General features: G+C 42.0%; 1 protein-coding gene across 1 annotated transcript; it reads left to right on the forward strand.

Moving 5' to 3' along the window:
- Positions 1–9,068: 9,068 nt before the first annotated feature.
- tmem125a (transmembrane protein 125a) lies at positions 9,069–9,767 on the forward strand (the record flags this gene model as incomplete). Its single annotated transcript, XM_083911376.1, has 1 exon — positions 9,069–9,767. One exon carries the CDS (start codon positions 9,069–9,071, stop codon positions 9,765–9,767), a length of 699 nt encoding a protein of 232 aa, XP_083767502.1.
- Between the last annotated feature and the right edge of the window lie 4,657 nt (positions 9,768–14,424).

The raw sequence follows: 14,424 nt of genomic DNA on the forward strand, positions 1-14,424 counted from the left end.
CAGTCACTCCTTCAATGCAGGGACTGACACAGCTTAGTCATTATGAGTGTCTTTCAGTTAATTTCCTGCAACTTCCAAAACCAAAAAGAAATCATAATTCCATTTCTCAATTTTGGCAGGAATATTGAAGCCATTTTGAGTTGGGCCCAACATTTAAGAGTCCCATTTGGCTCCTGCCGTAGTAAATAGGCTCAATGGGACCCACAGCCTGTGCTAAACTGAACTAGACTGGGCTGGGCTACATTTTTGTCAACAGCAGAGTGGAAGTTCCATTTAAAAATGGGGAAATGCCATATGCCGTATTAGGTAACAGATTGAAAATGTTTCATGAATCATGTTTTGATTAGCTGGGACAATATTGTTAATTTGTGTTTGTGTTGGGGCTGAACAATGCTGATGAATTGTACTGAGGTTGATGAATACTGTAGATACATACACGAAGGAATAAAGGCGGGTAATGACACCACAAACTCTCTGAAACAATGTAAACAACACAGCATGGAAACAGGTGCAGCGGGCTGTGTATATGTACGGGCTTGCAATCCACAGGGGCTTTGAGTCAGACAGCATTACCTGGAGCCAGAGGGGGATCTGTGGCAAAAACAAGAAATCGCCCCAAACCCTATGCATGCATCTCTCTCCGACACCAACACACCAGAGCAGACAGTAGACAGATAAGAAGTCAGCATTAACAAAGGAGCATTGGTGGTGCGACAAAGGAGGAGAGGAGAGAGGTAGAACAAAGTAAGGAAGGTGTAGAAGGCCAGGGAGACAAGGAAGGATCAGAGGAAAAACAAATGAAAAGAAGTGTGTTTTTGTGCGTAGATAAGCTGTCATAGAGGCAGGTCTTAGGTGGCCTTGGTGGTCGGGATGATGCTGTGCCAAAAGCTGAGAAATGAGCTCGCTCAGCAGGGTGGAATTAAACCATCAGAAAAACCAGATAGTGAAAGGGAAAACTGAAACAGGAGCGGTCTGTTTAAAGTCTCCAGAAATGTCAATGACCGTTAAGATTACGAGTCTACGGCCAAGCTAGTGTGCAACATGCTATCATGCGCATGTAGCAAGTTTTGCTGCCACAGTGAGTTCCCCCAGCACAGAACACAGACACACAGTCTGTTCACTGTGTACTATTATTTTGGACATAAATTAAAAATAATTGATGACAGCACTTGATAAACAGTCAGATGATCACTAAAGGGGTTATAGTTCATTCTGAGAGAAACACGAATGTTGTCATAATATTTCTTGGTGATTATCCCATAGTTGTCCAGACATTTCACTCAAAACCACCAAGGTCCAACTCATATTGGCACTAAAAAAAAGTCAAGGAATCAAAGTCATGATGTTACACAAGATTTTGTGCCAAGCCATTAAGAATATGTCGATATATTTTATTGAATAATTAAAAACACTGACCTGCTGGTGGCACTAGATGAAAAGTTAGGAGATCACCAGTCAATAGGAATCATCAACTGGGGACCACAAATGTCTGTAGCCTCCTCGTCAAGGTCCGTTCTCTCAACTTGATCCAATCGTACTCACCATCATGTCAGACTTTAGCTCCACCTCATTTCCTTTTACAAAAAAGGACATTGATGTGACATTGGGGGAAGGGAGATACTTCCATCTGGCTGACGTATAGACCAATCCTGCGAACCATTTGTGTGTTTCGCCATCTAGCCGCGCCGCCATTACTGCGGTGGCGACTCCCTCCAGTATGCGTAAGCTTGAATAGGAGCTGTCATTAGAAGTGTACCTTTTCTACTTTTGCATGTACATTTTATGCATCATTACTTTTGATATGAGGTCTAGGAAGTCAGGAAGAACCTGTGCAATTCTATGCTGCTCCAAGAGCAGTGGGAAACTCGAACTTTGGGAAAAAACTGAACTACACAAACCTTTACGTCATGAAGAGTGCCCCTGTCTGAGGCCGTACGGTCTACATTGATTCCCTGGGCGTGCAGATGTTAAACAGGAGTGAATATTAACAGATGGGACTTTGTTCCCAACAGCAACAGCGTGCTAAATTTTGGTTAACACTCGTCAAACTCACAATGAACAGCATGCGGCTGCCTAGCTTAAATCAATGAAAAAGTAATGTCAGCTAAGCTAACAGTGTGTTTCAGTGTTAAATACCTATAATGACAGCTCGCATTCAATCACGCACATACCCAAGGGAGACGCCACCGCAGCAATGGCGGCTTGTTCACTTATGGTACTTCGCCAGATTCATCTATACCTCTGAGACGAAGTGAGGGCCAGCTGCTAGCTGTCACTTAAGAGGCTGCGCCCCTAATTTTTCATAAACTTAAACCTCCAATAAAAAAAAATCACCCCCCTCAGTGTTGTCATGAAGATATGACCTAAACATACAGACTAGATTGTTTTTTTATACCAGGCCATTAATAGGTTTAATTATGCTGTGAAAACGGTCTGTTTAACATGGGGGTCAATGAGAAATTGCTTTATTATGAAACACTCAGTGAACTGCAGTTTTTGTCACTTCGGTATTGGATCAACCAGGAAGTCGCTGTGGTTTGGGCTTGGTTTCTAGAGATATAGCATCTTTGATATTTGAACAAAGGGATTCAGTTGCTGTTGGACAGATATAAGCTGCAACTCATTGGCAGATCAGGGGAGGACTAAATAGGTAAGGCTTGCTATGCTGGGCCATAGGGGTGAGTTTACAGCAGCAGATGTAAAAGGCCTTTCTTTCTCTCTTTCTGACTTAGGTTTTCCCTTGTGATCCCTGAAAGAGCAAGGACAGTTACACTGACTCTACCATTGTCTCCTTGCTGTTTCCGGACAGAGTGAGGCTCTCTGGGTGCCTCTGCTGTCCATTGTGACTGTAGAGAAGAAAGAAAGATCCAGCTTGTCTGCATAAAGACCAATTCAGCATCATTTCCCTTTGCCAGCCACATTTGCAACCCCAAGACAACAGTGAAGTCTCAGCACTATCCCTAGCCCTGAGCCTATGCCTCCATCCACAGCCCCCTCTAACTCCTATCCTACTCCCTGAGCCCAAGCTTAAGTTTCAGCCTTTGCCCCATTTGGAGTCCCAGAGGACAGCTCAGAAACATCCGTTACCCTCCCACTCTACACGAGCCTTCTTTCCTCCCTCTCCAGCCCCTGTGGCGCTTGGCACCAATGCCCATCACATAGACAGATGGAGCCAACCCTGACCCCTCTCCTCGCCCGTGGGGACGCCAAGAGAATCAACGCCTGACTAGAGTAGAAGGGGTGTGTGTGAGTGTGCGTGGGGGAGACAGGAAGGAGAGAGTAGGAGAGTATTGCTTTTTCACCACGGCAACACATTGCCTGGTCTCCCGTGGACTCCCCTTCAGCCCAGCCCGAGCGAAGCCCACGGATAAAAACGCACACAACAGGAAATTCAGCAGCACGACCACAAGGACCTTATTTTTCCCCCCTAAATTATAAGACAAGACATATTTTAGCTTGGATAATTCGGCAGAAACCGGAAACCACAAGAAAACAAATCTTAAATCACTCGAAAGGCTGCACGCCCACAAATTTCACTTTCACTTCCTTTTCCCCTGGCTTCTGTGCTCTAAATGAATTACAGTAAGAAGAGCTGCAACATTGTGGCAGAAATATTACCATTTTTACTGGCAAATCAACACATCGATGGGATTTTTTTTCAACAGTAAGAACATTTATAGCACTTAAATGAAGCAGAAGAAGCTCCTCCTAACAGCAAAAAGTATATACATGAGGCTCCAGTCAGAGATTTCTTGTGTGTAAATATTTGCCTTCATCTAAGCTATAACATCGTGCATTACCTATGCTAACTGGTCCAACATTGTCTTCATGTGGAGGGATTTGGGTTTTTTTTCTCCTGACTAAACATCCCACCTGATTCCATGCATTTTTTTTTTACAAGAGTTTAGCTACTCCACTTTTTGCTGGATGTTGCTGCCGTCTTCTAACCTACACTGCTGACCAGCATTCTGATAAGCATGTGATGTCAGACTACACATTTTAAAAGAATCACACATCAACAATAAAACGAGACACTAATGGCTGGTGAAATGAATTCGGCGGGCTGACATAACAGAGGGGGGAATACCGAAGTCCCAATGCTTCCCAGGTAATGGGAGTGCAGTATAGTGTTTTCTACTCCAAAGCACAGCTCCTTTGGTGACCTTGCAGGCTGAAAACCTACACTAGAACAGAAACAGAAAGAGAATGATGTCCAAGGTTTATGATTATCTTTGGGACTTTTTATCATTACTCTCAGTGCATTAGCATAACAGAGAAGGTTTGGACTGATAGTGTTGTCAGTCATTTTTGTTTTGACTGCAGTGCTGAGCTTCCAGCACATACTTATTATTCCTGAAAATGAGAAGAAACCCATTTAGGATTTTCTTCAGTTTTTTTAATACATGGTTATAATGATCACTGGTGCAGCACTCTATAAACTCTGTCAGTGAAATACGTTTCTACGACCGTCAGTTTTTGATGAGCAAGTAACTTATCAAATTCATTGGAGTTTTTCTTTGATTTTGCACAAGTTCCCATCATTAATAATGCTCAGACAAAAAGTCTGAAATCATTTTTACAGTCGGATTCAATAGCACATTGGCGCATGTATATTTTATGAATATGCAAAGACAGCATCATTGTTGGAGTTGTGTGAAAATTCACAGTTAAGGTGTGAAGATGAATTGTTAAAATACAGGTGTAAAGGACTGAAATGTTTCATTCCTGTCTAAAGCCACCTTTAGAGTGTGAGACAATGATTCTGTAGGTTTAGGCTATTGTGAGATGGGTCTAATAAAATCTTGTTTGTGTTGTGACAGTACAATATCAATTTAAGACACGTCAGGTTGTGCTAAGAATGCGTGGTGAATTGTAGAGCTACGATGTAGATAGAAAAGAATATATAAGAGCAGAGGCAAATCATCAGCCTGCATCATACATCTGTGCCAAAAATAGCTCCACAAGGTTTTCATCTTTGAACACACATTTCTTTGTTTTGAGGTTAGATCTCCAAATTGACTGTCTCACAGAGCAATCTAGGACCATCACTTTGGATTTACGATTTGGATTTTAACTAAAGATAGTGCATTACAAGCTGCAAAATGAAATCATGGAATGATATACACTTCCTGTCTCCAATATGGGCACGGCCGTCTTTGGAAGTGTTGAGAACGTTGAGTGGACAGATGCAAAGTTAGATTTGTCTTATGTATTTGTTCTTTTGCTGACATTAAATATTTACGCAGCTAACAGCCATATTTAGCGTTGTAAAAATGTGTTTGCTAGGACGTTCAAAAACATTTGTTGACATTAACTTAGCTTTGTTGCAAGATCTCACGAGTATGTTGCTTCAGAAAGAAGCAGGTCTCAAAACAAATTTTCTCCTGATTTGTCTTCTTGTGAAAAAACGGTCCAATATTTACTTTGGTGCCTATAGCGTGAAAAAAACGGTCATAATGTGTGTTCACGTTCACTTCTCCCATTGGAATCCATACACTCAGGACCTGCCTGCCGCCGCAAGTCTCCTGAAGTGGAGGGTTATTGGTGAAACATAGGACGTTATTTTGAATTGTGCCAACTCACCTCTAAACTGAGAGAGAAACCAAGGATGGCCCTGGTTTCTCTCACAATTGTGAACTCAAAATCCCACAGTGTCAGAATCAGAATAAATTTTATTGTCATTGTAAGTACATAGAACAAAATGAAAAATGCTACTCTATGGCGCAGACATAAAACCACACATTGACTATAACATGGACAGAGAATGTGAAGATGAAAAAAACTAGAATAAATAGAATAATTTATCGACATTGAGCCTTGTATAGGTAAAGTACAGGTGCGTAGCAGCATGGGTGGATGACAGGGGTTAGGGTTATTTCTTGTTTAATGTGCAAATTGCTTGTTGGAAAAAACAAAAACTGTCTTGGAATCTGGATGTGCATGTTTTGGCTGACCTGTAACACGTCATGTTAAGGGAGCTCTAGCATCTTTAATTCCTAGAACACTGTGGTACATTGGAAAAACTAAGTCGTGTGGAGTTGTGTAAATTGTTTGTGCCTCTGTACCTGTTTTCTTGTACTTAAAAAGGAGGCCAGTGAAGTGTGAAGCAGTGAGTCAGTGCTTTTGTAAAGATATTTATGAGGCCAATATGACATGGCTGATATGACAGAGTCTAGAGGTCATATAAGTGATAAAAGAGGAAAGGCAGCCACAGTCCAGCGGTTCTGTGTGTGTACGTGTCTGTGGGGATTAGAGTGTTAGAAGCACAACATGGAGTAAGATATACTTGTGTCGTTAAGGGTTCGATTTCATCTTATGATCTTTGTTGCGTGCCATCGCCTCTTACTCTATCACCCGGATGTGTCCCTGCTTCACTTTATTGTGAGCTATCTTGTGAAACAGAAAATAATATTTTATAAACTTCTACTGTACGAAGGGAGGTGACATTTTTAAACCTTTAAACAAAGAGGCGAATAGTGGTGGAGTATCACATATATTGTTTTTCTCACCTTAACGCCTTTGGTGCCTCAGTCTCCACACGCACACACGCACGCACGCACGCATGCACGCATGCACGCATGCACACAAAATTACTGTGCTTTTTCAGTGGTGCTACCTGTCACTGACTCTGAACTCAAACCAGCTGGGATTAATTAGTGACTCAAAACACACACACAAATACACATGCCAACACACATGCACTTCACCTTTTTATACTAATTCACAACTATTCACACACACAGACACACACACACACACACACACACACACACACACACACACACACACACACACACACACACACACACACACACACACACACACACACATCCATCAGATACAGGATGTGAAAAGCCTCCAGAACAGCATGTTGCCAATAAGCACCCCCCCCCCTTCTGTAATTACCTCCCTCTTCATTTCACACCTTGTGTATGCATCTCATATCTCCCTGTGTCACAGTGTTACTGCTCTGCCTCAACACAAGCTGATGCCTGTCCGCACTAATCAGAAATGTGATCTTGCATTAAGTTTATAGTCTTTTCTAAACAGGCTGTATATGTCTGATAAAAAGGGGTTTCTGTCATTGCAGTTTAACTGGTTTTTAGAAGTGCCACAGGTGTACAAACAAAAAAACCCAACAACAACAAGATAGTCTAGTCTAAATCTGAGATCATGTTCTGCTTGTTCGGATTGACATATTTTTGCAGAAGTGTTTGTGTTAGCGAAATCCACGGCCGGAGAGGACAAGCTGTAACTCCTGTCAGCCTGTGTTGGGGCGAGTGGGCTTGTGCCGCGCACTGCTGACTTTGATAGAAATGAAGCCGCTGACAGGTTTTAAAGGCAAGCTGTCGAAATCCATAACCTTGAGGATGTTTGTGTGTGTGTGTGTGTGTGTGTGTGTGTGTGTGTGTGTGTGTGTGTGTGTGTGTGTGTGTGTGTGTGTGTGTGTGTGTGTGTGTGTGTGTGTGTGTGTGTGTGTGTGTGTGTGTGTGTGTGTGTGTGTGCGCGGTATATGTTTACATGATTGTGTTATGGGGGTGTGATGAGGTTACAAACTACAGTGGAGATGAAATATGCTGAGGTAAGATAAAGACTGACAGAAGAGAGGAGGGGAATCAAACAGAATACATTAGAAAATAATGAAAGTGGCAGGTATAATGATCCTTTAACATATATGTGTTAAAACATAACAGTTCAGTATAGACAATGCACCCACCAGGGAGCAAAGAAGATAACTGAACCTAAGGTTCTGGAGAGTTCAAATGGGAGGATTCATTGAGTGAGCTAGTGTGGGTGTGTGTTTGGGAGGATGAGAGAATAAAAATTTACATTTGTACATTAGCTGTTGTTGTTGTCTGTGGTGGCAACTCATTAGCATAGTGATCATGAAAGATAGAAAAGGTTGCCACTGTCAGCAGACCAAGTTTTTTTTTAACAGTCAAACAGCAGGTTTAGATGTTCAGAGAAACTTTGTGTGTGTGTGTATGTGTGTGTATCTTTGGTTTGATGGATTTTTATCCTCTATGTTATTTCATATATACGCAAACGTGGAATTTTAAAGAGTAAGTAACTAAGCTGAATAGTCGGCTACTGTTTCACTGACGTCTTTCACATGTTGAACAAACTCCTGTAGGTGAACATCACTACAGCAAGTTAAGAACTTACAACACTGGATCTGAGCACAAACAGGGTTTTTAGCTGTATGTGTGTAATTACCCTTTGACTTGTCTTGCACTGATCATATCTGTGCGCAAAACAAACAGATGTTAAACATGCATTTCTTTGTTCAGAATAATGGTCAGAAGAAATAGGATAAAGTCCACATTTGAGTGCTCATGCTAAACCAGTCTCTGTGTACTTTGATATAACTGAGCTCAGCTCACCACTGACACTGAAAATTAAGCAATCTTTAAACTCTACTTTGTACTAGGCTCGGGAATGATGGATAGGAAGCCTGTGTCTATTTCTGTGCTGTCATTTATTGTCCTACTGGTCAGTCATTCAGTTATTCTGCCACAGTCACCTCAGTCCCAGCACATATTTTATTATTATGTGATCAATTTAGCATTGTATTATATATATAGTATATATAAATACATGGAAAGTGGAATTACATACTGCACAAAACCTGACACATTTACATCTGTCTTCTTCAGGTGACTGCTACAGCCATGCAAAACCAAACTGGAAATTCTGTGGATGTTTGGATTCTTTGCTTTGGATGTTGACGCCGTAAGGAGGATTTGGATCCACCTCTTAGTGTGAACTATAAGGATGCATACAGAACCAAGAGGCCTGAATGAACGTTGTGGAACCTTTGAATAGAGGCCATAATGGATAAAACTACAATACACTGAGCTCAGTCAAGTATTTTAGTGCATTCATTTACTCTACATATTTGTCAGCTACTCAAGCCAGATAATATACGGAGCAACCTGTAAAACGTTCTGCTGGTCCTGACACACTTGGCGTGGCAGATTAAATAAGGACTGAAAGGATTATCAGGTGAATTCTGTCTTCTTCGTTGTGGTGGCGATCTTATTCAGCAGGCTGGGAGTGGCATCAGGATGCCTGAACTGGACGACTTTGCACCCCTGAGGGGTCAGAGAGGCCCGGAGTTGGGCCTAAACGGTGCAGCAGACCCACTTCGGATCCAGCACGGCATCCTGGAGGAGCAGGTGGAGCTGTGGTGGTTCAGAGATCCTGGGAAGTCTCTGCTCTGCTACTGCGTGGCTGTACTTCTTATCCTGGGCTGCGGGCTGGGCGGCGTCGGCCTTCTCTCCACCACCACAAGTGTCTCAAGTGAATGGCGGCTGGGTGCAGGCACAGCCCTCTGCCTGTTAGCCCTGGGGGTTCTGCTCAAACAACTGCTCAGCTCGGCTGTGCAGGACATGAATTGCATACGAAGTCGACAGCGAATCAACATGCTAAAAAGTGGTGGTTTATCAGACCTCCTCGTGGTTTTGATTACCGGACTGTCACTATTGATTTGTGGAGGGGTTCTACTACATCTTGCCCTGGCTAATCACATGCCAAAACCTGGCCAGGCCCTGAATGACATGTACATCTCTGGAGTGGTTTTGCTAGCTGGAGGGGGGGCCTCAGTGGTGGGTGTTGGGATTTACTCACTTGCGGTGGCCCTGCTTGAGAGGACAAGGCACGGACGTAGGTTGGTGGACCGGGTTTTGAATATCTTCACTGTTTCTGGACACATGGACCGTCAGGCTGGCAGAGAGACTACCTCCAGTTTGGCTAATCTGATATGAGACGTAACACTAAGACTGGGTGTTTTGGCCCCTTGCTCTTCATGTCAGAACATTTAGCCTCAATTAAATTAGAGTGGTTGTATGCCCAAATATTACAAGAAATCTGATTCATCATCAACAAGATTCATCCCTTACATGCTTCAGCTTTGTCACAAGCTGATTAGACTGTATATGAGGCAAAATGAGCTGAATCTCTAATAACTGCCTGGTGAAGATGTTTGCAATAAGGAATCAGCAATCTCAGCTACAGAGCAAGGATGAAAGGACACTGAAAGAATTACTTCATGGTATGCTCACAATGCAGCTGAAAATGTCCCAAATTGTTTGTTTTTTCAACATTTAAAGTAGCTACCACATACAAATGCATATGATGTGGCATATCATTTAGATGAAAGCGCTGTCTTAAAGCTTTAATTGGCATTTTATTTGTCTTCTGTAAATCATACTGCCAACATGTTGGTGCCTGTGGCAGTTTAGCAGAGGGAGGACACCACCGCAAAAGTATGGAAAAGAAGTGTTTTTTAAAAAGTTGACTCATGGTATTTAGGGAGATGAAAAACACATAGATCAGCTGAAATACACCTTAAACCAAATAAAAGGAAGATGTGTTGGTTTACAAACAGATGTGACATATTTTGTTATTGGATAGGTGCAGCATTCTGAAATTGAACATAAAGGCTTGTGTTGTGAGTATAGCCTACAATATAATGGGTTGTTTGACTACAGACTACAGAGATGAAGAGACAGAAAACTATCTTGTTGAATGATGCACAAGGCAATGGTTAATGGGGGTATCTTTGGACTGTCTCACAAGCAAAGTGTCCTTGGATAAGAGCACCAGAAAGATTAAATTGAACTGGACGATACAAAATGAATGAAAGATGTGACGACATAAATATGAAAAATATTATCTTTTAAAATGTATTTTGTTATTCATGCACTTCATTAATTTATTGTCCATGTTTACGTGACGATATGAAAATATTTAGCTCATACATTTTAGGATTTTAAGGATTGTCAATATCAGTGAGGCCAAATCCTGGCTAATGGGAATGACTCCTCAGTGTGATCTCCTTTATATTTGATGTTTGATACATGCGGTAGGTCTGTGGTGTTTGTGACAGCTGGTCGAAAACGTAACATTTGGCTGCCCGACACATGAAACACGACAACATGATTGTTGGAGAATAATGTCACAAAACTTAAGAATGTGTAGATAATTTGGGCTTTAATTAACCTGCTTTAATTTCATAAGATTTCTTTTTCATTTTAACATTGAATCAAGTGACTGTTTAAAACATGGTCATTCATTGGGCTGAAGTCATGGAGAATCACAAGTCACTTCAGCTCTACTCTCAGAGGTTTTTAGCCTCTTAGCTCATTGATTTTATTGTATAGATGAGTCTTGTTCACATCAATCCTTATTGGCAAATATTTCGAGCCATGAAGCTCTGATAAACAGCATTCACCACCTACCCACCAACAATGGGCAAGTTACAAAGTGGCTGATGAACCTTCTGGCTAAAGATCCAGATATTTGCCTCAGGAGTTGGTGGATACCAAATCAGAGCTAAAGACATGATAAATATAGCTACTGGACTTACATTTATCAGAAGCTGAACTCTATATGAGTGCCAATGTGTCTGCTGAGTGTGTTTAAGTAAGGAATGGCAGAAGTCCAGAAAGACTGTTTGGACACACTGTCAGCTGTTGTCATTTCAAAAAGAGGTTTTTCTAACAGGTCACAGATTAACGGGGCTGCACTGGGCACACACAAGCAGCGGACAGCCATAAATTAAAGAAAGCAAATAAATGTATTTGACAAAGCGCTTAAAGGGGAATTTTAGCATTTGTCAACCACATTTCCCAATTTATTTCTGTATAGGGGACTCATTGCAACAAGTTTAAGAAAAAAAAAGGGAAAAGTCAAGTATTGAGCGTGAGTGCTGAAGTCAGGCCATTGGAAATTGGACTGCAATGTCATCAAACGGGACACCTGTGCACCATCAATGTACGTCCACTAAAAGTGCTTGTTTATGCTACTGGCAGGTTCACATTGTTATTATAAATGTTGGACTATATTGTGGAAAGAGAGAGAAATTGCTGTTATCCTAACATAATTTGTTATGTAGCTCCTGATGCAGGTCAACACAGTGACTTTAGCTAATAGTATTAGCTTACCTCCGCTAAAATGTGCTTTGGAAGGAGTTCTTCTCCTCTTTAGCTGGCAGTGGGATCCTGGTCAAACTGCAGATCCGATGATCTGCAAAGCTCAGTGTATCTGGAGTGTTAGGCTCCATTTGTAGCAACAACTAGCCACAGCTTCAAGCCTGTCTAAACAACAAGAACCGTCTTCCATAATGTCGCCTGACAAAATCCCCTTTGGCTCTCACTTTAAAGAGGTGGCATTTCAAAAGGCAAATTGTATTTGGTCCAAACCAGCTTATCCATAGGTAAATGCTAGCTATCTCACAACCATGTTCCCCTGGTCGTATGTTCCCCGGTCACAGAAAGGGCCCTATGTACCCCGGTCTGTTATTTTTTTCCACAAATAGTGCCAAATTCCACGACAAATAGGTCTATGTAGACCCTAACACCACCCCTTAACCCTAACAAAATGTTGTTTTAAATCAGTGAGAGGCTTATGCAACCGAGGAGACTAGGACCCGGGGACTTAAAATAAATAAAATGACTTAAAAACTATCCTAATGAATCACTGCAGGGTCTGTATTTGCTATAAGAGGTATAAGGCGTGTTTCCACTAGCCCTATAGAGGGGCATCACTCTGAATGGGTTTAGATTGCTGGTGATCAGCTGATCAGTGAACCAGCCCCACTTCCTCAAAGTTAGAAATACAGAATAGTTTGATTTAAGGTGGCCTGTATGAGTCACAATGTCAACTTATGTACAAGTAACTTGAAAGAAAACACTCCACCTTAAGGATTCGCAGCGCCGTGAAAGTGTTTGTTGACAGACAGGCTGTCACCCCGCTGCAGTACTAACGTTACAGTGTGTATGTGTGTGTGTGTGTGTGTATAAATGGGAGATGGAGAGGGAAATGCCAGTGCATGCACAGATGATTTTCTCTGCTGCGTTCTACACCACTGGATAAAAATGTTTACTCTACTTCACTGTGTTGTTGTAGCGTATGTACTACCTCATGTCACACCCCCGTAGCGTTGTCCAATCAGCAATAGGGTATATCTCAGGGGACAAAAGAGACCCTGCTCTACGACAGCGCCATTTTCTACCCGGTCATACGGCCGCTCGAGTGACTCACATGCATATTAAGGGCGTTTTTGGCGAGATAGACCCGTATAGACATAAAAGATGTGACCTGGACTTCCCTGGGCGTATGCCACCTTTACAATCTGGAAGGTGTGTGGTTGTGGTTTACTCGGGCAACAGGTCTTGCTTCCTGCAACCAGCTCACTTCTGGACATCCCTAAGGTGCAGTTTCCATCTTTCTGGTTGGTCACCCCGTTTTTCGATGTGGATGTTCAGTTTAAAAGGTGTGTACAGTTCGATTGTGGTTGTGTGAGTAGACCACTTTCTTTGTCTTTTTGTCTTCCCAAGTGTCTTGCCTCTGGCTTCTTCCTTGCGGCGTGTCCGACCCAGTTCCAGACGGTATTCTCATATGCAGGGTTATTACTGTATAGTAACAGCCACATTCCTCACTTCTCCAACCAGCTCTCACTGTATTTCCTCTTGCAGTGTTTCTAGCTCAGCCTTTTAGTATCAGATCAGTATGCTAGGTACCTCAACAGAGGGGTAACAACAAAACAGCATTGAATGGAAGGAACAGCATTTTGGTACCACCCACAACTCTTGACAATGGAAACACAAAAACAACTTATCTAATGTGTGACGAACTAAACTGAACCGGACTGCTCAGTGAAAACAAGGAAAAGACATTTCTCAAAATAAACCAATAAAACCTGATAATAACATGCAACTTTAAGCAAGCTCGAATGCAAAATTAAGGCATTGACATGACAAAGTTTGCACAGTGCAGATTTGGGAAAACTGTGACATAACTTCAAGAAAGTAGGATTATTAGTGGGATAATTTAAGCATGAGGCTGCAGTTGGGGGTGACAATTATAGTCCTTGCACTTAGATGTGTTATTGGCTCAGATAACAGGTTTTTTTCCCCCCAAACAACTGTGAAATTAAATCCATTTCATCCACATGGCCTGTCATAGAATTCCAATGCCCTTGCAAAAGTTTGAACTTGCTTGTCAATATGCTTTGTCATCTTTCACTAAATGATGTGAATTTACTGTACGCTGACATCACTGCATTATTCTTGAGTCTAATTTGTTTCCAGAAGTGTTGACACATTCATTTTCAAAGGAATAGTTCCCACTATTGAGAAAAAAATCTACACAGTGGCAAATGAAGGTCATTCGTGTTTGTTAAATGTTTACAAAGCCTTTGAGAGTCATTGCTCACGTCGCCTTACAGAAGAACCTCAGAAAAGGTCCTGCATTGTGTCTCATTCTGTTTGTGTGTGTGTGTGTGTCAGTCCTGCCTCTTTATCTGTCCGCACATACGCACAGCCTATTGCCTTGAGACAAAAGGGATCACACAGTTAAACATTGTTAGAGTGATGACGGACAGCAAACTGAAGGCACAATGCACAACGCAGCGGCCTG

The sequence above is a fragment of the Echiichthys vipera genome (assembly GCF_963691815.1).
Source record: "Echiichthys vipera genome assembly, chromosome: 3".
Lineage (NCBI taxonomy): Eukaryota > Metazoa > Chordata > Actinopteri > Perciformes > Trachinidae > Echiichthys > Echiichthys vipera.